At 38.9% G+C, this 27,154-nt stretch overlaps 1 protein-coding gene across 2 annotated transcripts in view; it reads right to left on the bottom strand.

Annotated features, from left to right (window-relative positions):
- Positions 1-26,736, bottom strand: part of grk6 (G protein-coupled receptor kinase 6) — a 41,983-nt gene extending 15,247 nt beyond the window's left edge. Inside the window, exons 1-8 of one of the 2 annotated variants that reach the window (XM_061962664.2) lie at positions 26,490-26,736; positions 19,564-19,659; positions 14,301-14,413; positions 9,002-9,079; positions 8,614-8,714; positions 8,434-8,526; positions 5,827-5,890; positions 4,670-4,810 (exon numbers count right to left, since the gene is read on the bottom strand). In XM_061962664.2, coding sequence (XP_061818648.1) covers positions 4,670-4,810; positions 5,827-5,890; positions 8,434-8,526; positions 8,614-8,714; positions 9,002-9,079; positions 14,301-14,413; positions 19,564-19,659; positions 26,490-26,541 — 738 coding nt within the window. In that variant the 5' untranslated portion in view covers positions 26,542-26,736. The remainder of the gene's footprint in view (positions 1-4,669; positions 4,811-5,826; positions 5,891-8,433; positions 8,527-8,613; positions 8,715-9,001; positions 9,080-14,300; positions 14,414-19,563; positions 19,660-26,489) is intronic. The other variant, XM_061962662.2, reaches the window with a different exon arrangement.
- Positions 26,737-27,154: the final 418 nt, after the last annotated feature.

The following is a 27,154-nucleotide window of genomic DNA, read 5'->3' as shown; positions in this document are numbered from 1 at the left end:
TTGTAATATGTCATAAAAAATGCTCTAGATTCTAGATCTATATATTTAAAGACAAATATTTGTGTTTTTGTTCATTAATAGTATCAGCGTGTCAGATTTTTTATTACATGATGCCTTTATCTGTATTTTTAAAGTTATGCACACACATTTACATGTACTAATGTATGTACATGTACATGCTGTATCGGGACAGATCCATTGAGAGTTTGCGCAGAAATCGGTCGTATAGGAATTAATTATACACCATAAAACATTAACAAAATGCTATGTCACATGAATGGTTATTAAAATAATTACTTTGTGGAATGAAAAAAGACAAGTAATGTAAAAAACATGGTGTTTACTTTTTAATATCAATATAAAACACAAAGCAGTTTGGCCAATGAAGATATAATCAAATAAACAAGCTTTGTTCTTCAACAACAACCATGTACTTCAGTGCAACAGTTTGGCCAACAAAAATAAAGAGGAGTGACACCTCTCACATCTAACACACAATCTTTGTGCCTCACCGACAACTCAGCCAGCTTTCAATTCAAATCAACTTTATTTATAGAGCACATTTAAAAATTTACCACAGGGGTAGCCAAAGTGCTGTACAATGAGCAGGTTAAAAGATAAAACGAGTACCGAGCAAACACAACACAACACAAACAGAACACGATAAAAAATAAATAATTAAAATAGAATTAATAAAAACATAAAAACATAAAAACAGGATCACAGCAGGTGTATTATGGGGCGCCATTGCAGGATGGATATCACTCAGTGTTAAAAGCCATGGAATAAAAGTATGTTTTTAAGAGAGATTTAAAAACAGGAAGAGAGGAGGCTTGTCTAACACTCAGGGGTAGGTCGTTCCAGAGCTTGGGAGCAGCAACGGCGAAAGCTCTGTCACCTCTAAGCTTCAGCCTTGTGTCGGGGACCGTCAACAGCAGCTGATCAGCTGATCTTAAGGATCGGGTGGGGCAGTAAGGCTGAAGGAGGTCGGAGAGATAGGTTGGCGCGAGGTTGTTTAGACATTTAAAAACAAATAAAAGGAGTTTAAAATGTATTCGGTAACGCACAGGGAGCCAGTGAAGGGATGCTAAAATATTCGATGAAATTACAAAACATTTTAGCTAGTAATGACGTTATTGGAACACTAACAAAGTTAGCAGTTAAATAAAGGACAAGTGAGCATCCCAGTAAACAAACTAAATACTTTATTAACAAGTTGTGGCAACGTTCCCGACACATCACCCGCTGCATGGTAACTCAGTCCCAGCAGCTGACGGAAGGACGCTAGCAGCACGTTCAAAATTAAACTGCAACATCAAATATTTTCCTTCTCCAACAGCATTGCGCTCTTGAATGTACACCGACACTCCACAGAAGTAAAAACGATTGAAATGAAGTGAAACGAAGCGATCGGCCCCCTTAGCTCGGAGGGAACATTTTCAAAACGAAGTCCATGAAGTTGCCGCCATGTTTCCCGAGCCGAAAGGCTCTAGTGAGCATATGCAGATGCTGCGGCGTTTCAGTATTCGGAAAGTAAGCTGTTGCCTAAAATGCATTAATAATTGACGGTTTTTCGGTAATTAAAAATGTAAATGGTATAACTAACCGTCTGGAAATTTACCGCGGTTTATCATTATACCGTTTATCGTTACATCCCTAGACCATTACCAAGTAGAAAGTTGAGATCGGTCACGGCATATTGTTGCTGTGGATGCTGAAAAATATTTTAGGGCATTACGGCAAGAGACAAGGGCGGTCGCAGCAATTGCCGCGGTTAAATTCGAGCCCTGATTTTGGCCTGGACCCTGATGGTTGCGGGTTCGATCCTCAGTCCCCCTGTGACCATGTTGAAGTATCCTTGAGCAAGAGGCTGAACCCCCAGTTGCTTCTGATGCTACGTCATCTCTAGGCGAATGTAGTAAAAGTGTCAAAGAGCTTAGAGAGTACCTTAGAGGTAGAAAAGCGTTATATAAGTATAATCATTTACATAACTGTGGTATTTGGTCTACATTTTAAAAGTGTTGTAATACTGGGCAGTACTGTAGTTCCGAAAAATGTTGTTCTTCTAAAATGTAGTAAGATGTTCATAAATGATTAAAAAAATAAATAAATAAATAAAACAGAAAAACAAGTTAAAAAATGGCTATGGTTTCATGAAAGGAAACGTTTGTCACAATGTTTATAGAGAACAATATGCACTACAATCATGGGGCAGCAACTAGAGTATAAATTCGGACACCTTTTTCTTGTGATCATGTAAAAATAAAACAGGGAGTTATTGTCAAAATGAAAACACTTTGGCAAAAAGTGCCACTGAATGAGGTCTTTGATTAGGTGAAAGAAGAAATCAGCAGGTTTTGGCGGACATAGAAAACATCGTAATGAATGAAGGGGATTCATTTATTTTGACTTAGCCTAAAATTTTTGTGAAAATAGTCCATTAGAGGCTCAGTTTTAAAGGCCGTTAAGGGCCGTTCACACATTGCTGTTTTAGATGACAATTCGCCGAAATCCGCCAAAGACGGCAATAACACCAAACACAAAACCTGGCCATGAACCCTGAGAACCACGGGGAACCGACAAGAAAAATCCTGAACCTGTTTTAAGCACTGTGCTACAGCCACAGCAGCTACCTGGGCTGGCACCTCTGCTGGCTGGTACCTGATTTTGAAGGAGAAGTAAATCAAATAAACTTCAACAATGTTACAAAAAAGTCTGACATAAGTATAGGCGCAAATACATTTCTAACCACATTTAATGAGTTAATTAAAACGTACAGTACACAAAGACCTGGATAAAGAAAGCAAAGAACTACTCTCTCCCATGATTTAACAATGACCTATGGCAAACAATGAAAAAAGGTGATAAGGCACTTGAAAACTCCCTAAAAACAAAAATGCAATTAATCATTTGGCCTATACTGGCCTCAGAAATCAAGTTATAAGTCAGTTATTAGGAAGCAAAACTAATTATATAACTAAAAACATTGAAGAGTCTAAGGGCAGTAGCTCTAAACTTTGGCAACATATAAATGGCCTAACTAATCCAAGTAAGTAAAACACCAAAAGTTAAAAGTTAAAGTACCAATGATTGTCACACACACTAGGTGTGGTGAAATTTGTCCTCTACATTTGACCCATCCCCTTGTTCACCCCCTGGGAGGTGAGGGGAGCAGTGGGCAGCAGCGGTGCCGCGCCCAGGGATCATTTTTGGTGATTTAACCCCCAATTCCAACCCGTGATGCTGAGTGCCAAGCAAGGAGGTAATGGGTCCCATTTTTATAGTCTTTGGTATGACTCGGCCGGGGTTTGAACTCACAAGAATGACTCTCTTAAAGTACAAGGAAGCATCATTAATGACAATGAGTCTATGGCTAATGCTCTGAAAAGTTGTGTTTTTTTTTTATTCAGTGCATTAACTATCAAATAAATTTAATGACACAGTACTTTATTCAGAAGACATACACTACATCTGGAAAATACTGATAATTTTTGCATGAAGGAGGTGTCTAATGACAAACATATCAAACATAGGCAACTCGATGTCAAAAGACATCCATGACCTTATCACAGCTGTGCTTAAAAACACCAAGCTATTTTAGTACAGCCTATCACACACCTAATAAATCTTTCTATTCGATGTAATACATTTCCAAAGTGCTGGAAAACCGTGGAAAAGACGACAGTTTTGCCTTGCAGAACGACTCCCTTGTTTTTTTACTACTTGCAGCAAGCAACATTAATGCAGCAACAACTCCGCTGGCCAGCTGGCACATACACTTTTAATAAACACTCCTCTGCTTCTCCCGCTCCCGTGTCAGGTCAAAGTTCAGACTGTACCAGGCTATGACTTAAACATGATTCTTTAATTTTGGACCTTCAGAACAGCATCTCCTCATCCATTGTGTCAACAAGGTGACACAGTCGTCCCCATCGCTAGTGTGTCTTTTTCCGACTCATGCATTCAAAGCAGCAAAGTTTTCACTCTCGTTTGAATTTGACCAAATTGAGGCGGTGAGAGCAGAAGAGTAGCAATGCACGCTACAAGAACCCGAAGGGGTTCTTCTTTCAATACACAGAGGGAGCAGCAAAAACAACAAAGACCGGGGGTTTCCTGAAGTTATGAGCAACATATTTATCATGTTCATATCACTTGTGTGCTTAGCTGAAGCTAACTAAAATTAATCTCTTATATATAATTTAATATAACTTGTGTGTGTGAGCATATAAAAAGCATCCCTTAAGGCAGGGGATGGCTCATCATGAGGGTCAGGCTGCAGGTTTAATACACAACCTTCAAATTCCCAAAGACAAAGAAACGGATTGAAAATGAATCCATGCTAGCAGCTGTGTGCCTTCAGGCAAACTGCTACAGGGTGTCACGTTGAGCAGCTAATAGAAATCTGTTTGAAAAAACAAACAAAAATGCACCAATACATGCCCGATCAACTGTTGCCCTTTTACGCATGAGTTTTTTCAAATAATTTTATGAATTTAGATTATCTGGATGTGCTATGAAATGTGTTTATGTGAATGACTTCAATTTAACATGGACCCTCTAATGTGTTATCTTCAGATAGATACATCTTTAATTTGTTTGCCGGATGAAATGTTACATCTTTTTAGCTTCTGTCACCATCACTCTGGTGTATCTGTTTTAATTTGCTTACCACAAATCTGCTGTTGACTTTCTCCAGAATCTGCTTCTCATTGAGCGCCATGGACTCTCCTTTGCGCTTCTTGATCCTCTTTTTTTCCAGCTTCTTACAGGCGTACATTTTACCTGTGGCCCGTACCTGACACGCACACACCTGTGGGACAAAGCAGAGGAGGGGATAAGAATGATTGGATCTATAGCTTAAAAAACATCCCGACACATATTTACATTCACTAATAACAGCACATGCTGTAGCAGGAGTATATATTCTATGTGTGTGTCAAGCCACAGGCGGTTAATTCATAGACAACTGCAAGCTAAAAATACACTATGCTGTTAATAATGTGTCTTTTATCAATTGTTCTCATATCCCTGCGCTTGGACATCAAATGCACAGAAAACAAAGAACGCATTCAAAAGTAAAACATTGTGAGCAAACTTAAGACTCTTTGTCTGAGCCCAAACATGCAAAAAACACCACAGAATAGTTGTATTTGTTCTAAAAGAAAATGTTGTATGTCTTATATTGCGAATAAATGTGAGTTTTGATTAATAAAACTACAAAACACAGAAATATTTCATTCCTTTTACATATTTGGTTAAGCAAATACATTAACGGAATGAAATAAAAAAGCAATTGAAGATGGTAATGTAATAAAATACACATTTTAATAAATAGAAAAATACAACTTTAATTTCTATAAATAATACTGGAAAAATAAATAATGTGCATGTTTCCTATCATTCTAAAAATATTAATAGTAACTTTAAAATGATGCAACAACATATTGTTTTTGTTCAAAAAACATCAGTATACTGTAATTATTATTAAAATTACTAATAACAAATATTAGTCATACACAAATTAGTGAGTATAATCAAATGTATTGATAATAACCACATGTATAACTAATTATTGTATTCATAAAAAAATCTAAAATATGTAATACCTATTTTTAAATATTCTGAACAAAAAGCTATTTTGTTCTTATTAAAGGGCAATTTTGTGTTGATTTTCATTCCAATGTGTCCTGCAGCTCTATGCATTAAAAAAATATATTACTTCAAGGCATAATAATCCAACAAATACGGTACATCTCAACATAATAATTTATACAGAATTGTACACTTTTTATTAACTCATGCAGCTATTATCCTATAATTACTCACCTCTCCAAATCCCCCTTTTCCTAAAACTCTGTACTGTCTGAATGTGTTCTTTGTCACTGGTTGCCTGGTGGACACATAGCGAGAGAAAAAGGCAGAAGTCATTTGTTACATAGCCTGCAGCTCAGAGATACATAACCATATCTAAAACCTGCCATTTTAAGTAAAAAGCGTATATATGTTTTTCTGTTAACAGCCCGCAAAAACTACTAAACACGTTCCACAGAACACTGAATACTGAGAATTCATTACATTTCAGTGAGCGAAGAGCCCACTAATTTCTTGCTGGTTTTGTAATGCAGTACATTGAGGTAGCTCTCAAGGTCCAATTTAAACTACATGTCCCAACAGGCCTGTTTTACCACCTGCTACCTCATTATTACCGTCAACTAATGATGTCTCAGGTCCCGATTTCCCGATGTTGTTATGCAACTCATCTTCAGGCTATAACCACACCTTGTTTTATTTATTTTTTGGTGAAAACATGACATCACGTAGAGCCGTGCATGGACTCTGCAATTTGCACAGACGTCATCATGGATTACTAATGACCAGTTAGGAAAATTAGTTTAAAAAAGTAATTAATTATAGTTACTCATTACTTTCCCCAAAGAGTAATTGGATTACTAACATAATTACTCTTGATACATGTACAAAAAAATACTAGTAAGAGTAATTAATGTTACTTTTTTTTACTTTCATATATCTGGTGTATTCAGTTGAGATGTTTCATGAGAGAAGAGTGCGTGAGTGTGTGCCTTTTAAAAGGCGGCGCCTGTTGCCAAGTGAATCGTGACATTAGCGAGGGTGCACTCATTGACTGTTTTAGCTCAGTATTGGTAGTCTGCGGTAGTGATGTGTGATACCACTGATTTCCAATCCCATACAGAGAATCAGAAGTACTATATATAATACTGGGTAAAATTCAGGCTGGTTTCTGCGAGACCGATCAGATACTTTGTGCAAATATACCAAATGTGTCTGGTAAAATTTACTGTACTGTATTTCAAGTGTTTCTGCTCTTGGGGAATCATCTTCAAACCATATAAATTCAGAGGGCGAAACGACATAACTCTGCAAAGAATGTGTTATATTATTTATAATCAACTCTGTATGTAGTGTCTCCAAATAGCCTACAATAAAAGGAAACATACATTTGCTGTTGTATAATACTGAGTGACTAATTTTATTTGCTAGTAATTTTCTTAAACAAACAAATGACAGACTGAATGACGGAGCACAACACAGTGTGCTACTCTGCTCGCGCATTACATATTTACCTCTACGGAAAAAAAAGTAGTTCCCGCCAATCGCGTTACATTTAGACAACATCTCCTTCATTTAGTTACGTAACACTGTGTTCCTGTTAATGATATACATTATCTCAAATAACTTAAGTATCATAAGTATTGATATTTTGATTTGATAATCGAAATTAGAGCATATAGATCTGGTATCAGCGGTATCGATATTTCAGTATCGATCCGTACATCACTAGTCTGCGAACTGAAAGGAGATTGTTGACAGCAGCGCTAGTGGAATGTTTTTTACTGATAATGAATGAAGCGATTAAACGTGCATCAATGGCTGTGTCTCTCCTTGTCCACAAATTGGGTATTGTAAGAATATTATTGTTGATGATTGTCACTTTATTGAATGTTCATTATTCCCCCGTAGTAGTAGTAGTAGTAGCAGAAGTAGTATTAAAGTGCGCACGCGTGTGTACGTGCGGTGCCTGTCGCTTGTACTAGTAAAGAGCTACATCCTGAAGTGAATTTGCTGGGATTCTAAAGTTTTCTTGTCTGCATCAAGAAGTAGCGTGCCACATTACATCAAACGTATCAATAACAGAGTTGTAACGTACATAAAAGTAATTAATTAGATAAATCGTTACTAGAAAAACTAACAGCATTATTATGATAACTTTGGAGAGGGTGGGGTGTGGTTTCATTTGCAATCTGGGAATGCCTCCAAGAGCGAACATCTTGCAGACAGACTCAAAAAACAGGTTTAAAAAGTGACTGTGGAAAAAAATGTACCCATCATTTTCACCAAAACATACAGGTATTGTCTAGACCACAAGGAAGTGTTTTAAATGTAGTTTAAAACCATCAAAGGTCTAGTTTAACATATGTTGCTGTGTGAAATCACACAAAGCTCTGACAATATCCAAGTTCACTGGACTCTGTCTTGGTTTCTTTCACATAGAAATCCTACAAAATTGCAGTATCAAAGCTGTAACTGCTGATCTGGTATGTATTTGCCTGTACCTTTTTATTCAGAATCTATGAAAGCGAGATATTGCCGCAGCTGTGTGTGCTTTTACACAGTGACTCAGCATTTAGCAATCACATAATTTGATGCGTGACGTGACGTATAAAATACTTGACAGACTGATTTATGTCTGGAGAATTGAGTGCTGGATGTTCAACCTTACACAAAGGCAGTGTTCCACCTCTGTTATGGCTCTGAAACTACCTCCAAAGGCAGGAAAATAACTGGGTTGATTTTGCTGATACAAAAGTTAGGATGGAAAAATTCTATGTAGTGTTTTCAGTTTATATTTCTGATATAAAAGGAGTTTTTAAGGAAGAGATTAAAAAAGATCACCTCTCCAGCCATTTCCACTGTAGGAACCTGTTGTAGTACATGCTGTCGAGGTAGTCCGCGAAAGGCGCCATGCTCAGGAAGTCGTGGATCAATCTACAAGATAAGGCACCAAAAATGTGCATCATTCGGGTGCCCTAAATACAACAACAGGCCTTAACGCTGTTGAGATTGCCAACCTACTTGGTACAGTCTTTGAAGAGCTCTTTGCACGCCTCTTGATGCAGCCGCTCGGCGCACTGAGTCTTCATTGTCTCCTCCACCTCCGGCAAGTGGTCCTCTCCCTGTGTTGCAAAAAAAAAAGCTGCTCAATTGTGACAGCAAACAACTGCATACTTGGAAGTACACATTAGGAGACATAAAAACACAGTAATAAGTGTTCCTGTTTGTGTGTCGAATGTAAAGGCATTGTAGATTGCGGTTGTGAGGGAAGAACCAATGATACTATGGTGCAGATTGACGCATTAATGTCACTTTTCTAATGCTGTAGTCTTGTTGCATTGGGGTCAAACGGGGGCAAAGAAGAGAAAGTAATAACAGAATAGAGGGGAGTAGAGTGAATTTGGAGAACCTTTGGATTGAAGAATACATCAATTAGTTCCTCCCCGCACTCCCTCCTCTTCTCATCTGGCGTCACCTCGTACTCGGCCTGCGGGGGGACACAATATGTGAATTCAAATTCTGACCCAAAACAGCTGGCTTTCTGTTCGTAAACTATTTTTGAACAATTTTCCTTCTGCATCATTAAAGTTTGTCTAATGCTAAGTCTAAGTAGAGGACATATCTTCTTTAGACTTGTGCATTTAGGACAGGGCTATATTCAACTGGTGGCCCCCATCACCAAACTGGCCTCCGAGTTCAGTTCAAAACAAACATTTTTGCAGCAAATTCCTAAAAATACTAGAGTGCTCCTGTTGTAAATTCCAGATGGAGGCAGATCGTCGAAGTCTTCTGTCCCGTCAGGGACGAAGAGGATTAAGTTAAGTCCTGTTGTAAAGAAAAACTCGAACCACTGTATACACATTGACAAATCCTTGCATTGACATTTTAACTTTAAGCATAGAACACTGGGACCAAACCTGTGATTTACGAAAGCCCTCTCCTTTTAGGCAGTTACGTTTATTTTTTGTAATGTGATTTATATACCGGTAACTTAGGTGTTGCTGTAGCGAGTTTACTTCAGATGCAGTCAGTAGTCATTTGTTTAACTTGTTTAGTCATACTAGTGGTATTTCTCAAGGTGCCATTTTAAGCCCTCTCTTTTTCACCATTTAGGCTATTTAACTGGTGGTCCGTGAGTTCAGTTCCAAAAACTTGTGAGAGGCTCACCTTTTTGCAGCTTATTCCTAAAAACACTAAACTCAGGGCTGTCACAGAGATGATTTTTTTGCAGAGTGCTCCTGTAACTCTAACAATATAAATAGACCAAAATCAAATGTCTACTGCAGAGGATGTCGGTTCTCAAGAATATACAAAATAAGACTACAGTGAAGGAAGAAGTCCGGCCCCCGGGTCATTAGCTTTCTAGAAATGCGGCCCCTAAAATAATTTAGTTGAATATCCCTGTTTTAGGAGGTCACACTCGATAGAGCTAAAATATTTTAATTCAAGCCGTTTTCCAGAGGGATAAACTGTGGAAAAAGAAAGTGGGTTTAAAAAAAAGTTGTTTAATCTCGACAACTCTACTGGCTTAACTTTATAGCCAACAGGTGGCAGTATGCAAAAATATGCCATTCAACGTAGAAAACAGGGCAGGCTCTTGCTTGATTAATGAAAGATTGCATACGCTCGTGAGCCGTCCCCTCCATTTCCCTCGCAGCGGCCGTAAAAGCCAAGTCTGTCTGTAAATGTCCAAAGTGCTTTCTCTCGCTGGTAGTGCCTCAAAACAAACGCTAAGTGATGACGGAGACGGTTCAATTCTCCATCTTGCTCTCTTGCTCTCGTTTTCTCAGCGGAGCCCCCTGAGAGACACAGGAAGCGGTCACGGGGTCGAAGAGTTTTTAATGCGAGCTGAGAGCCGTAAAACCGGCCAGTCAGACTGGAGCCTTGTGTCGGATGGACGCTGCCGCCACTCATCGCATCATGGATATCAATTTCATAGATATAAATCAATATATTGACTTTGGTCAATTTTACAATTCTGTTCCTATTTTTCATTATATGTTAAATGACTATTACACTTTGTTTTCAGTATGAGCCACTTTTTGTGTAATTCGGTGTCTGCCCCGGTTTTCGTACACTGTCTCAGTTATTGTGCGGCCAAACACTCCATGTATCAAATTCACTCCAATAAAGCAGCACGGTGGAACAGGGGTTAGTGCATGTGCCTCACAATACGAAGGTCCTGGGTTTGATCCTGGGCTCGGAATCATCCTGTGTGGAGTTTGCATGTTCTCCCCGTGACTGCGTGGGTTCCGTACGGGTTCACCGGCCACATCCAAAGACATGCACCTGGGGATAGGTTGATTGGCAACACTAAATTGGCCCTAGGGTGTGAAAGTGAGTGTGAATGTTGTCTGTCTATCTGTGTTGGCCCTGCGATGAGGTAGCGACTTGTCCAGGGTGTACTCTGCCTTCCGCCCGAATGCAGCTGAGATAGGCTCCAGCACCCCCCATGACCCCAAAAGGGACAAACGGTAGAAAATGGATGGATGGAAAGGTAAAATCGATGTTCAATAAGCCATTTTGTTCATCATTTAGATGTATCTCACATAATTGTCTGGAAGTAAAACCATAATTATTCTCTACTACTCAGTGGCCTAGTGGTTAGAGTGTCCGCCCTGAGATCGGTAGGTTGTGAGTTCAAATCCCGGCCGAGTCATACCAAAGACTATAAAAATGGGACCCATTACCTCCCTGCTTGGCACTCAGCATCAAGGGTTGGAATTGGGGGTTAAATCACCAAAATGATTCCCGGGCGCGGCCGCCGCTGCTGCCCACTGCTCCCCTCACCTCCCAGGGGGTGAGGTGATGGGTCAAATGCAGAGAATAATATCGCCACACCTAGTGTGTGTGTGACAATCATTGGTACTTTAACTTTAACTTTAACTTTAAAATGTGTTTTGTGTTAATATTTGTGAGTGTCTGCAACGGACTAATTAGATTTGCACGATTTATTGTGGTAGAAACGTCTAGTTTTTGTTCGATTTATTTTTTACCTTTTGGAAACTGTACAATGATGTTGGTCACAACATTAGGTACACCTGCAAATTCTAACGAGATGTTAGATGTTACTGATCATTTTGTTGCTTTGTTTGGCTGCATTACAGCGCCACGATATTCCATACAGTGTGATACAGTCACTGTAAACTACAACACACGGTCAAGCTCATTTAAAGTGCAGGTGTAACTAAGGAATTGTATGCTGTAAGTTTTCTAGAGTCGGGATGGTTTACTTACGCACAAAAGATGTTAAAAACGGTCACCCGCACAGATACCGCTACAGTATTAAGCAAAGAAAAACAGCATGGCCACTGGTGGGAGTATATTTTAAAAGAAACATAAGGCTAAAAAACGTTTTGTCCTTTTGAAGCATATTAAACATAATGGTTAAAAGAGCTGGGAAAAAAATATTGATTTTCTGATGCATAAAAATCACAATGTGGACGATTGTGACTCAATGAACAAATGTCCAAATATTCATTATTCATTATTATACATATTACATATGTTAAATAAATAGTGAGGGTTCTAAAATGCTTGAGAAATTGACCGATATGTTTTTTTTTAGGACCGATACTGATTATAAGTAGTCAAGGAGGCCGATAACTGATATTTAGAGCTGATATTCATTTGCAGTAAAAGTTATTTCAACATAAATAGTATACGTCAGTAAACAGTTGGACAAGGCTTTAAGTTGTTTTTTTAACTTTATTTTTTAGGAAACGTCGGACCAGTAGTGGCATAATGTTTTATGTGGCGCTAATGTTGTGGTTAATTTGCCATCAAAATACATCAGGGGATTTCACAAACACCTTTGTTACATGTGTCTAATGCTGCGGGTCAGAGGAACATCAACATTTGCATTTCAAAGTATGGGACATCTTCTGGGAATGATGGTAAAAATATGGGACTTTGCTACATTACAATAACTCACCATTAACTCAGTTTTATAGCAGTTCATGGATTGAATCCATTTTAAGGTTTCCTCATGAGGAAACAATTCTGGGCTCCATCACGTAGCTTATAGTTGAGACATTTTTCAAGCTTGTTGACCTCATTTCTTTCTGGTTGTTACACTAAGTATGAGAATGTGTGAGCTGCTGTCTGCTCCTCTTCTTTAGTTGTATAATAAGTATCCTATTAATAAAGATATTTACACAAACTTTGGATTTTTGGCGGAGATATCCTTTCTGTCGCATCGTTGTTTGACTGAATCGGAACATGACACTCGCGGCGCTCCTTTAATGAGCTCACGCTCCAAGGGTTGCGGGCGGAGGCTTGCCAAGCGACTCCATAGCTGCAGTAGCAAAAACAAACAAAACAAGACCGGAAAGGCGCCAGAAAAGAAGGACAAAAACTGGATTTCCCAGGGGGGGAAATAAAGTTTTGACAGGTTAGCAGAGGAGACGTACGAGAAACGGAGGCGTGGCCGCGTGAACGCCGCAGTGAAAGCAGCTGAGCCGACTGTAGAAAAATTCTCACAAGAACTCAAATTAATGCCCTGTCAGATATCAAAAAATATTAAGGGGAGAATTAACAATAAGAGTAATTTTTAGTCTATTAAAAAAAGGCAGATACCAATTTTAAAAAAAAAAGGCAGATACTAATACAAGTCAAAAAGCCAAATATTGGCGCCAATAATCAGTCGATCTACAATATATAACCTTAGAGGAAAGTCTAATTTAAAACATTTGTATGCGCATCCAACACTTAAAACCTTTAGCATATCCGTATGTGGAATTAAATTATGGAATGGATTAACCAAATAAATCAAACAAAGCACCAATATGATCCAGTTTAAGAGACTGTTCAAACTAAAAGTAATAATGAATTATTATTTATTTATTCACTGTTCTGTTACAGACCACAAGGAAATGGGATAAAATTGCTATGATATGAAAAGGGGTAGGATTAAATAAGATCTGCTTCTTCCTACTGCTTTTCGGACGTGCTCTAATGAAACAACTGGAAATATGTGATGCGATACATTGTATCGTATGCATGATCGAAATAAACTTAAACTCAACATAACTGAACTGATCTCGAATTAATGCTAACATTCTCTAAACTAACCATGGGAGAACCATTAGCTAACATTATTTTATTGTTACATGTTAGCTGGGTTAGCACGGAAGAGGGAGGAGGAGAGGACAAGCTATGCTCGCCGCAGTGTAAAATAGTAGTAGATAGACGACACACGTCTTTGAGCTGCAAGTTTATGGCAACTACTTATGTCATGTATCTAATCTTTCATATACAGTATATAACCTACTCAGTGGCCTTGTGGTTAGAGTGTCCGCCCTGAGATCGGTAGGTCGTGAGTTCAAACCCCGGCCGAGTCATACCAAAGACTATAAAAATGGGACCCATTACCTCCCTGCTTGGCACTTCCCGGGTGTGGCCACCGCTCTTGCTGCTCATTACTCCCCTCACCTCCCAGGGGGTGAACAAGGGGATTGGTCAAATGCAGAGAATAATTTCACCACACCTAGTGTGTGTATGACAATCATTGGTACTTTAACTTTAACTCTATGTCTAAAATGTGCACACTAACATCCCCCCAAAATTTTGAGATTCCCACATCTAGTGGTTAAACTATGGCTTCCTATCACCTGATCCACTTCTTCAGTAGACTTACACTTGAATCTTTGTTTCCTAAAGGCCAACCGCTAACAAAGAGTGAGTTTGGAACTTTTCCCCAATTTTACCACAGCGTCCAGAAACTTGACGCAGCGCCTCAGCTCAGGTCGAGTCTCGCAAAACACCCGGAAGAGTAGGCGCCCAATGGGTTGGCGCTCGCACAGGCTGCTGTAGTCTTTCTCTGGGGGAGGACAAAAAGCAAAGAAGATCAGTCAAAGCCTCGTACAGTGAGTAATGAGTGTAAATATTTTCGACAATGGGCAAACCAGTGGTAATGTTCAAGAACAGGAAAGCCAAAAAATGTGTTAAAAGAATTGCCTCCAATGGCTGGAATCAGATTCTTTGGACTTGTATCGGAATGATGGGAAATTGTTGGTAAAGGAAAAGTGGAAAAACTAATGATCCAAATCGTGCCACATTACATATGGATACAATTTCATCTAATTATAGGATTGCAAAATGCGTTTTGTGCTGTCGTGGCTAAATTACATTTTGGTGCCCCCCATGGGTGTGCTCGGAATGCTTTAGAATGCAGGGCAGATATCTTCACGTTTTTTATCATCATAGCATTAGACCAGGGGTGTCAAACTCATTTTAGCTCAGGGGCACGCATGGAGGAAAATCTGTGCACGCGCAGGCCGGACTATTAAAATGATGGCATTAAAACTGAAAAAATAAAGACAACTTCAGATGGTTTTCTTTGTCTTACTTTGACCAAAAATAGAACAAACACATTCTGAAAATATAACAATAAAAATATAGAAAAAAAATACCGGCAGCGGTAAAGTTTAGATCCATGAAGGAAAGAAGAAAGTGAATGAATGTTTATAACTGAATACATTTACATATGCATAAAAATGTGTTTTCTTTTGTATAATTTTTTTTATGAATTAAGTAACGTTTATTACAACCTTGTTCCAAAACACAATATAGAATATAATGTGAGGTATAACAGGATAATGCATACATTTATAATTTGTTTTAAAAACAGTTACAAAAAAGTTGGACCCCAAAAATTTACTGTGGCACCCCATTTTGAAAATTCCAGCAGTAGGCGGCTGTGGCCTGCTTTCTAACTTGTTTTAAAATATCATCCCGGGGGCCATAGATAATTCGTACGCGGGCCAGATCCGGCCCGTGGGCCTTGACTTTGACACCCCTGCATTATACAAATGGTCAATGACTTATGGGCAATGAATTACCCTTGAAAAAAATTAACAGGCATGCACTTGTCACTGCCCTCAAGGTGTGTACTAAATTTTGTGATGATTTGGCCAAACATTGAAAAGTTACAATAGGTGTGTGTGAGGAGTCAATGTGTTAATAACCATCATGTGGTGTATTTGTCAGAAAAATAAAAGCACAGGCAACACAATTGAGTTGCATGTTTTGACCAGTTTTTACCATTTTGTGTGCAGCGGTTCCGGACTAAAAGTCGGATACAATCGATACAATACAGTCAGATAACGTGACAGTTAATTTGCAGGGTCTTTGTTTGAATTCCAAAGCCATTATCCCCCTCCGGACCTGCTGGTCTTCTTCACAATGGCCCCCTCATGATGAACTTAGTACCCTGTCTCTTGGAAGGTTCCATCATGTCGTGGATGCTTGTGGATCAATGGCTCAGTAAGAGGTGTGATGTACACAACGTGTAAAGAACATGCTGTGCATCACCGAGCAGAAAGAGGTGGGCTGTGGCATTGTTATACCAGGGGATTCAATTTGTGATATTCAATTATTCACACCTGGAGAGTTAAATCCACAACCGATGTGTGATTTCATTCAGTATACTTGAAACAGAGGTGATGTGACAAAAGGAAAGAAGCTAACAAACAAGGAAGTTGACTCTTTCCTGAATGTCTTTCTCAAGACACTTCTCCATGTCGTAATAACAACCATACACAAAGTGCTTAAAGCTCCCCTTAGTGATACATGTCAAATCCTCTCGCTTTGCATCCTTTCATTGTTCGACTCCCCTTCTGCATCAGCGTTTAGCATCAGGTGTGGCTTCGACGATAACAACTTCCTTCCTGTCTCGGTTTGTTTTTTAGCGTGAAGGAGCCATTTGACTCATTCAAATAGAAAGGCGATTTGCATTGACAACGACAAAGAGAGAACCTGCTCAAAGCCCGCTTGAGGCCATAGACAGAAGACTAACGTTTTGACATCAGTAGATGGCAGCGATGATGCCCTTTCACACCACTTCTGCATCTTGAGCGCGGCCGTCAGCTAAGCCTCCATTTATGAGGTCAATAAGAAGTCAACAAAGCAGCCTCGAATCAAAAAATAGTTGATTCATTAACTCATGAACAAAGTCCCGAGCACGCGCCTCGGGCGCTTAAACGGAGGAAATCTGTGGTTAGGTGCAGTGGGAGGAAGCTGACTAACTGCTACGTTTTGAACGTTACAGTTCTTTCATAACAGAGGTGACAAAGCGTCTTGTCACAACGTAGATTTGCACCAATGTGACGGAATGTTTTAAAGATCCCATATTGTGCTAAAATGACTTTTTAATGATGTGTCCCAACAAGGAAACGTAAAAAAATCAATCATCTCCCTCACTTGCTTGCTGCATGTTTGAGAGAAGAGGCACTCAAACGATGGCTTTTAAAGTTCCGGCATTCCATGGCGTCATGAAGGGAAAACCTAATTCCCCCTGGACATGATACCGCCTCTGACCTGCCCCTAGTAGATGTCTCCATCCGGTCTACTGTATACTTTATGCCCCATGGAGGATAGTTTTTTTTTAAAAACTCACATCTTACAACAAAGTCTTCAACTATCAGTCAGTGAGCTACAAACATTTGGTCATTTAGTTTTTCTCCAGTGAATATTCTTACCTAGCATGATGTTGCTGTTAAAATGTGTAATTATTGCACACCAGCTCACATAGCTATGCTGGCGTTGCTATTATTTTTCTTCTCTTGTCCCAGTCCTTAATTTGACGTTGTGGAGTCAATTTATATGAATCATGAGCTCACCAGATACCTAATAACCTGCACAACCTAACGAGATCCAATACAAAGACAAGTAACTGCATGATTAAGGACAGGCTTTGTCTGGTCCTAAACAAGATTTTGTAATTATATTTATTTAATAACATTAATAGACTCCTTAAGGCCTCCAGCCCACCCTTAACCTACTGTAACATCACTGCCTCACATGCACACACTATGTGTATTTACATGCACTAAAAAAAATGATTGACTTAATTTGGTTGAGACTAGGTTTTCAAAACACTGAAATAAAAATAACTATAATTAGGTTTAGACTTTTTAATCATGGTATTAACATATTTAGATTATGTGACGTTGTTTCTTGCATGTATACACTCTCATCAATCGATCATTGTATCAGGCGTTCTACACACTTGCCAGTATTCCCAACGCGATAACCCGGAAGCACAGTAGATGGCACACTCAATGATCAGAAACCCCACAATACTTTTACTTATACACGCTCAGGTCTTTGTTTCATCAATAATGTTTTTCATCAAGCGTTATTAGGCCTCTTTTGGGGGGCTGAATGCTACCTAAAATATTAATAAATCCTCCAAAATTATGTGGTGGTGTTTTAATGTTTTTTTAAGTTCAGAATAGTGCCAACAAATGTAACGTAAAGTAGCCAGAATATGAGTTTTAATAATCATACAAACTGTTATTATTTACTAAAAAAATATTATAAACATGACAAGTTCATAGTGTAAAGCAACTTACACATAACGGATGATAATAATCATAATAATACATAATTATTTTACTATTATGATGACGATTATTATTATTGCATCTACTGTGGGGTTAGTCTTCACCTTTCTTTAAAAACTAGTGACGCCCCTCTTTCAAACTTTAATTTAGGGTCCTTGAACACACCACAATTATGTTCTAGGAGATAAAAAAGTTAAACTTAAAAATAACTTTGTCAGATGCTGCCACAAATAGATATTTTACAATTTTTCTATCACCTCATCCTGGTTCCCAAATGTTGGTGCTGTGTGTGAATGTACAAATGTGAGCTTTGAAGACATTATGACGTTTGTGTTTAGCGGTCAATTTTTGTTTTTTTGTATACACATTCCTACATTTGATTTATACAACCTTATTATTGAACTTTGACAGCAAGTTTGATTTTATTTTCACTTTTATGACATTGAATTTTATAACTGACAAATTTAAATTCAAGAAAAAAATCTTAAAATCTTTACAAAAGCCCAGGCCCTGCTCAAGTGGTCCCCCGAGTGGCCCTAAACAACCCGAGAGTGTTTATGCTAGGAGCCGGTCTTGCTTGTGGACTACAATGTATCTCATTGAGCATCTACAATTTCTTCTTACACATTGGCTACCATATTTAGTCCACGCAACCAAATAGGATCCCATACAAGAGATGTGTCAAAGTACAATGTTTTAGTCAGAAATAATGGTGAAAATGGTGTGGGACGCCGACCTATGCATGCTGCTATACTATTAATCCGTTATTTGGACTGTCGCCGTGGTATTAATGTACACGCTCACACACACACAGTACACACACAGGCCGCTTTGTTTGGACGGGGGCCATTAAAGACACAGCAGGGCCGGTGACTTCCACGGATAAGACTGGAAATGACACGAAGTGCAGGGCAGTGAGAGACCACGGGATGCATGGCTTTACTGTGAGACACTAATTACATTACAATATTACCCCAGAGAAGATAATAGGGCAGTATGGAAAGTGTTTACATTGAGTCATTTCATTAGGAGAAAGAGTACAAAACAACTTTTCATTAACATGCAATTGTTTTATTTCTTTTTTTCAATTATTAGCACTTTGATGTGCGTTTCTTCGTGCTCAAATAAAGTATTTTTTAGTAAAATTAATAAATAAAATGTTGAATATTAATAATCTAATAAAATAACCTAGACAATATGTTAAATGTATTTATTTCTTATTTAATAGCATCAAGACTTTTTTTAAATATTTTTATTTTTTATGTGCTGTCATATTTTATTACCAGATGCACTATGTGTCTTTCATTACAAACGTTATTTTTGTAAGTTTTTAAAGTGTGTAAATCATATAATTGTATATGATATTTACATATGTACGGTATTATATTTACTTTGTTAAAATTGTCACATACTATATTTTCCCATATCATGCATGCATCTAGTTTATGGTTAAAAAAAATATTTGTTTGTAAAACACATACTCTGTATGCTGCTGTGAAAAAATTACATTTACTCAGCAAGAGCGCATAAAAAATTAATTATATAATAACTTATTTTGCTATTTGTCTGTCAAAGTGTGGCAATTAGCGTTTGATTATGGTACTGTAAAATGTTGCTGGCTTACCTGTGGATTGTCGCAGCTCTTCACACAAACTAATGTGGGGAAACTGCAGCATTTGCTTCCATTTTTTACTCTTGCCTTTCCTATTTCCACCGCCTCCTGTAAAGAACAACAAAACATAGAGTAAACACGTGTTCATGTTAGCCGCCGCGTTGTGTTGTTTATCTAATGTAATGCGCTTTCAATGCAAACAAGATGTTTTGTTTGCCACCAAATAATGAAATCTGCCATACGATCATAATCGATAACAGGCAGAAACGACTCAGGCAATGTAGATCCAGATGCACAACGTGGGTATAAATACATTACATATGCCCTCCAGGCCGCTAGATGAACTTTTGAGCTTTAAGTCACGAAGGAAGGTCGACTCAGTTGACACATAGCAAGTGTGTTTGTTTTGTTTGCAAATTGCCGCAATATGCTTTTGTCAATTTTTGGAATAACTGAAAGTGATTTACTACAACCTAAAGGCAAAACAAGATGATAAAGATTACGCACAGACAACACCATCCTTTGTTTTTATCATTTGCTCAACAAATTTTACAGACTTTCCAGACCCAACTCCAAAGTTTTACGTAGAGGCTTCCACAATTTAAAAAAAACACCTAACAAAAGACGCCAGACACACTCTGCTATTGACTGAATAAACAGTATCATAATCAAATGCAGTATAAAGGTTACAGTTCATAAGTAAAACTTTGAAGTTGTATCTGGAGAGTCTGTAATATTTGTTCAGCAAATTATAAAAACAAAGCATGGTGTTGTCTGTGCGTAATCTTTATCACTAGAAAATGTACAGATAGCGGCTTCCACAATTTAAAAAAAACAACTAACAAAAGACGCCAGACACTCTCTGCACTTGACTGAATGAACAGTATCATAATCAAACGCAGTATAAAGGTTCCGGTTAATATCTGTACATTTTCTAGTTTCTAATATTGTACTTTTTCATTTTATTTTACTATGTTCTGTCCTTGTCTGTATGTATACAGTATATTTCCACCTATTCGCAGATCCCACATATTTGCAGATTTCATTTTTCTACTTTAAATTGTAAATAATTAGTTACTCTTCATTGTAACTTAAATAGAAAGTATTTTGATGGCGCTGTCTGCAGTGGAAAGAACTGTGTTGCAGCTATAATTCCAGCAGAGGGTGCTGTGAAGTGATGACTAAATGACACTGCAGTGACAGTATGGCACACTCACTACATGTATCGACCCTGCACTTATACTGTGTTGGTGTTTCATAATAGTCGTCCGCGATCTTCTGGATTAAAAAAGTCACTACATTTGACCTGCAAATAAATAATAATAGTAGCTATCTGTCCAGGGGTCTACAATTTCAAAAAATACTTTAATACAACATTAAAGCAAAAGGGAATACAGACATATTTATACATGATAATAGCACTATATTCAAAATATTAGGACAGCTCCACTTTAATAACATGCAATAATTATGCCAATTATTGTAGGATTACACAACAGCCATAAATGTAAAATTGTTTTCAAAAACGTACAGATTATTTTGCATGCAATCAACTTAGAAACCAAAAATTGACAAAAAAAGAAAAGAGAATGATAGGTATTCTTGTGAAAGATATTTAGTGTTAATCTTTAACAAAAAGTTACTGAATTAATTCCCAAAGTCAAAAATATAGAAACATTAAGCACATATAATTGTTTTTTTTTTTTTAAATAAATAGCTGCAATGAGCCAAATAGTAACACACAGTATGGTGCTTTGCAGTCAAAGAAAACAGCAGCTGTATCGGCCATGTGATTTTTTTTTTTTTTAAACACACACATTGAGATGTTGAGGGACACAATATCGCTCCTCGCATTTCAGAAAGCATCGGTCATTCAGTATTGTTTTACTAATTACTAGCACTGTCTCATCATAAGTCAATTAACTCATCATTGTCTTGTCCAGCAGGAAGATGCTTTGACAAAACGTGATGTTTTGTAACTGCATTGTTTGTATGTACAACAGTACATATTCCTCTAATGGTTTCTTAATGTGTAAAAAAAAAAGAATTTAAAATGTGTTAAAAAGCTGTGAGATACATATTATAGGGTTTACAGAGGGATATTCAACTAAATTGTTTTGGGGGCCACATTTCCAGGCAGCTAAGGACCAAGGGACCGCACTTCTCTTTTCACTGTTAGTCTTATTTTGTATATTCCGGTGAACCAGCATCCTCTACAGTAGACATTTGATTTCGGACTATTTATTTTGTCAGAGTTACAGGAGCGCTCTGCTGTTTTTGAGGACCTTCTGCAAAAAAGCCAGTCAAAGATCATCTCTATCACAGCACTCTAGTGTTTTTAAGAATCTGCTGCACAATACAAGTTTTGTGTTTTTTTTTAACTGAACTTGTGACCCACAACTTGATTATCCAAAATGATGAAAAAGAGAGGACCTAAAATAGACCCTAAAGGAACACTACTAAGTTGAACAAATGACTATCAACTGCATCTAAAGTAAACAAGCTACAGCAAAACCTTAGTTACATAAATTGCATCACAAAGAAAAATGTTGAAACTGCCAAAAAGGAGAGGACTTAAAGAGGTGCCTTGAGGTACGCCTCAGTTATGTAAACCACAAGTTTGGACCCCAGTGTTCTATGTTTTCTACAGCAGCAAGGTTACGCAACTCCCCAATGCTGGAGGTTAGAGTGTCAAAGTTAACACACTGTCCTAGTATAACGTTTTATATGTCAAACCAGATGCTGGCTTATTTTGTGATAGTGTGATGCCGTGTCTTTGTGTATATGCACACATGGTTACAGCAAACTGTGTGAAAGGCACAATGCCAGATTGTTACCGCTCTGATGGACTAATGTTGTGAGAGTGAGGTGCTTGGGTTACTTTTAGAAACCGCTTTTGCTCCAGAATGGGCCTTGTTACAAACAGCAGCACTACAGTAGCTTAAACGTCAGCTTTACAGATGCCACGCCATGCCGTTCGTCTATATCAGGGGAGTCACATGTTTTAAATGATTATATTTTTTATAGATTGATGGATAACTTGCTTTGAAATCGAAAGTTAAAATGACAAGCAGATTTTTAAGTGTTTATTTTTCATGACCAAAAAAAAATTATTGGAACATCAGCTAATATTAAAGTGTAGAACATTTGTAATTGCATGTGGAACCGTTTTCTGTTAAAATCGAAATAACAAGTACATTTTGCCAGAAATAGCTTTTATTATTTCCAGCTTTTTGCAGGCCACATAAACGACATGGTGGGCCACATAAATGAGGTGGTGGGCCACATAAAATGACGTGGAGAGACACATAATATCATGTGGAGGGCCACATAAAAGATGTGGCAGACCACATAAAGTGATGTGGCGGGCCATATTAAAATGTCGTTGCATACCACATTAAGTGAGGTGGCGGACCACATAGTGAAGTGAAGTGAATTACATTTATATAGCGCTTTTTCTCAAGTGACTCAAAGCGCTTTACATTGTGAAACCCAATATCTAAGTTACATTTAAACCAGTGTGGGTGGCACTGGGAGCAGGTGGGTAAAGTGTCTTGCCCAAGGACACAACGGCAGTGACTAGGATGGCGGAAGCGGGGATCAAACCTGCAACCCTCAAGTTGCTGGCACGGCCGCTCTACCAACCGAGCTATACCGCCCCAAATAAAATTAATGAAAATTAATAAAATGGGTGGGCCACATTAGAATTATGTGGTGTGCCACATTAAAATTATGGGACAGGCCACTTAAAATCAAATGGGGGTTCACAATAAAATGATGTGGCGGTCCACAACAGAGTGCAGTGGTGGGCCACCATAAAATTATATGGCGGATGGACCACATAAATTATGTGGCGGGCCACATAAAATGGTGTGGATTTCCACATAAAATCATGTGATGGTCCACATTAAAGAAATTGGTGGGCCACGTAAAAGATGTGGCAGATCACATAAAGTGATGTGGCGGGCCATGTTAAAATGTCGTAGCAGACCACATTAAATGAGGTGGCGGACGACATAAAATGATGTGGTGGGCCACATTAGAATTATGTGGTGTGCCACATTAAAATTATGGTACGGGCCACCAAAAATCAAATGGGGGTTCACAGTAAAATGATGTGGCGGTCCACAATAGAGTGCAGTGGTGGGTCAGCATAAAATTATATGGCGGACCACATACATTTTGTGGCGGGCCACGTAAAATGATGTAGACGGTCACATTAAAATGTCGTGGTGGAGCTCATAAAATGACGTGCCACATTAGAATTATGTGGTGTGCCACATTAAAATTATGGAACAGGCCACATAAAATCATGTGGCAGTTTACAAAAAAATTATGTGGCGGTCCACGTTAAATTGCTGTGGCGGGCCACCATTATATTATATCGCGGACCAGCTAAAAATGACGTGGAGGGCAACATTAAAATATCGTGGCGGACCACATTAATTGATATGGCATGCAACATTAAAATTATTATGCGGCCCACAATAAATTGACGTGGCAGGCCAGATTTAACTCCCTGGCTTTCTGTTTGACACCTGTGCACCTATGCACGCCTGAGTGGCACATGACTGTAGTAGTCTTAGTGGCATCAGCCGGTAATAAAATTGTTTGCTCTGAGGTTGGATTTAGTTCGCTCCAACCTCTGCTCTGCCGCTAATAGGAAGCATCTTGCATTGAGTAATTCTGTCTCCCTACCATTAACATTGACTGAATTAATGCCCAGCATACTGAGAGCACTAACGCAGATCAACTTACGCCAACATTAGAACTGTCTTTGTACTTTGCGGATGCAAGTTTGAGCCACGTAGGATCGTAACCATTTATTTCCCCCCCCCCGAGTGACAGAAAGAGAATTTTGTTTACACTCAGGGGAGGTCAAGGGTCAACAGAAGGCCTGTGGCTGTGCTGCTCTGCTGATGGGACGCATCAGCTGGGAAGATGTTTAACACAACACTCGGTAGCTAAGGGTTGTGACAGTCTCTTGTTGTCCCAGTTAGCCAGCATGTATGAAAACACAACATGCTCTAAAAGAAAAAATAGGCCATTATTATAACAAAGATAAGACATTGTCTACCCACAAAGTACTATTTGCTCACCCTCAACATCCTGTTTTGCAAACGACAGGACGATGCTGCAACGTCAAGCATGGGAAACTTACTGTGTTGCTACACTTCATATTTCACGCAGAACCATACAGTCATTCTAAAAAAAACTATGGACAATGAATTTCATGTCTCTTATATATGAACAATAGTAGTATTTTGGGCGGCACACTTGTAAAATACTACTGTGAAACCCTACGAAAACGTGTTAGGGAATACGCATAGGCGCCGATCTACATTTCTACCAGTGAGTGACTGTGTGGGTTCCCTCCGGGTACTCCGGCTTCCTCCCACCTCCAAAAACATGCACCTGGGGATAGGTTGATTGGCAACACTAAATTGGCCCTCGTGTGTGAATGTGAGTGTGAATGTTGTCTGTCTATATGTGTTGGCCCTGTGTTGAGATGGCGACTTGTCCAGGGTGTACCCCGCCTTCCACCCCAACAGAGCCGGCCCAAGGCATAAGCGTACTAAGCGCTTGCTTAGGGCCCCGCGGCCACCAGGGGGCCCCCAAAAGCAATTAACAAAATTATTATTTTTTATTTTTTGCATGTACGAGTCTGACTGATGATTTCTAAATGATCAAAGATATATTATTGTACAAAAACACAATTTTAGGTCAACATTTTTGCACATTGCTGTTTCAGGTTTTTGTTACCAAAAATAATAAAGTGAATCAGAATCAGCTTTATTGTCCAGTTATGTTTAACACACATGGAATTTAACTTCAGTAGACTGCGCTCTCTTTGTACAAAGTAAACATTAAATATGAACAATTAACTAAAAATATAAACTAGTAATTAAAGACTAATATGTACAAGACTGATGAGACAAGATGACACTTTTACTGTAAATACAAAGCTTTATCACTTGGACTGTTCAACCCCAGGCCACTCTTGTAGCTGAATGTTTTCTACATTTTAAGATTAGGAACCATATGTGGCACTCTGGACATCATTCGTTCATTCATTGGTATTATTTATGTTCTTAACTGGGCCACCCCCATATCTTTATAAATGACATGTCATTTGTAAAGACATGCCAGGCTGACAATAGGATAATGTAAACAACACTGCCAGAGCCGCAATGAGTTTATATATTATTTATATATTATTGGCAGAAATAGAGGGCCCCAAAATCAAATTTTGCTTAGGGCCCCATGGAGGCTTGGGCCGGCACTGCGCCCCAATGCAGCTGCGATAGGCTCCAGCGCCCTCCCGCCACCCCGAAAGGAACAAGCGGTAGAAAATGGATGGATGGATGGGTGCTCGGTGTGTGTGTATTTAAAAAAAAATAGACGTTCAGCGAAGTTAATATCCTATATGATTTGAGGCTTTATTACTTTGTAAAATTAACTACAACAAGATTGATTTTTCAAAAATTATTTTGAAGATTGAAAGTTGCCATCAATCACCCAGGGGATCGGCGCCTATGGGGAATAATATAATCGATAATTGTTTAGCTTCATCTTGAGGGATGGTAAGAGTAAAATAGCAGCGTTAGTTACACCTAATGTCATTAGTCGGATTTCAGCATCAAATTGACAATATTTACATGCCGAATCAACCAACCGTTGCCAAGTAGTCGTCAAATCAATCAATAGCGGTATAGAAGACGTATATGCAGGTGCAGGTGACAGAAGACTTTAGATGGCTTAGTTTTCGAATGCAGTTCCGCACGTCAGTAGTGAGAATGCGGTGCGTGTATGCGAATATATTCCCACGTTGTGGCCCATCATTATTAAACTATGTGATCACCATCAAAGCCACTTGTCATCCGTGACACAAGACACCAGACACTGAAGCTGTCACTCCGCCATCTCTCCATCCTCACCTTCACGGGCTTTCAGTAGCACGGTGTTGGCCACGATGTTCTCCAGCTCCATGTTGTCTCAGGTTAAAGCAGCAGCAACAACCGGGCCGAGCTCCAACGCCGCCCTCCACCTCGGCGAGTTTAAAACTACCTTAACGCTGTCCACCACCTCCTCCCACCGGCCGGCCCGAGGAGAAGACAGCCTTCCAGTTTCGTTGCTTTCCCCCGCAGTCCTGTCCGGTGACATCCGCACTCCTCCTCCCTCTCTCTCCGCCCCATAGCTGCCACCGAAGACCACAAACCAACATAGACGTCGGACTCGGTGCGTCAACTGGAGTTGAAATTTCAGTCTCCCTCTCTGCTTCTACTCTGAAGAAAACAGTCACACACACACAAAAATCAATGTTTTCAACAGGATTTTACTTTTTAATTTAAAAAACAAAACAAACAAAAAAACACGGTGGTTACCTAGTACCGCTAGAGGGAGCATGTTGAGTAGAGATGAGACGTTGGCGAACGAGTTGAGTTTTTTTAACGACCCATTAATGTGAACGATGATAACCGATTCGTTTGGGAGCCGTTGGCGAACGAGTTGAGTTTTTTGAACGGCCCATTAATGTGAACGAAGATAAACGATTTGTTTGGAAGCCGTTTTTATGCACATGTAGATTAGAGATGGATATATG

Source organism: Nerophis lumbriciformis, linkage group LG09 (genome assembly GCF_033978685.3).
Source record: "Nerophis lumbriciformis linkage group LG09, RoL_Nlum_v2.1, whole genome shotgun sequence".
Classification (NCBI taxonomy): Eukaryota; Metazoa; Chordata; class Actinopteri; order Syngnathiformes; family Syngnathidae; genus Nerophis; species Nerophis lumbriciformis.
Note: the sequence above shows the minus strand (reverse complement) of the source record. Positions and strands in the feature narration are given on the sequence as shown.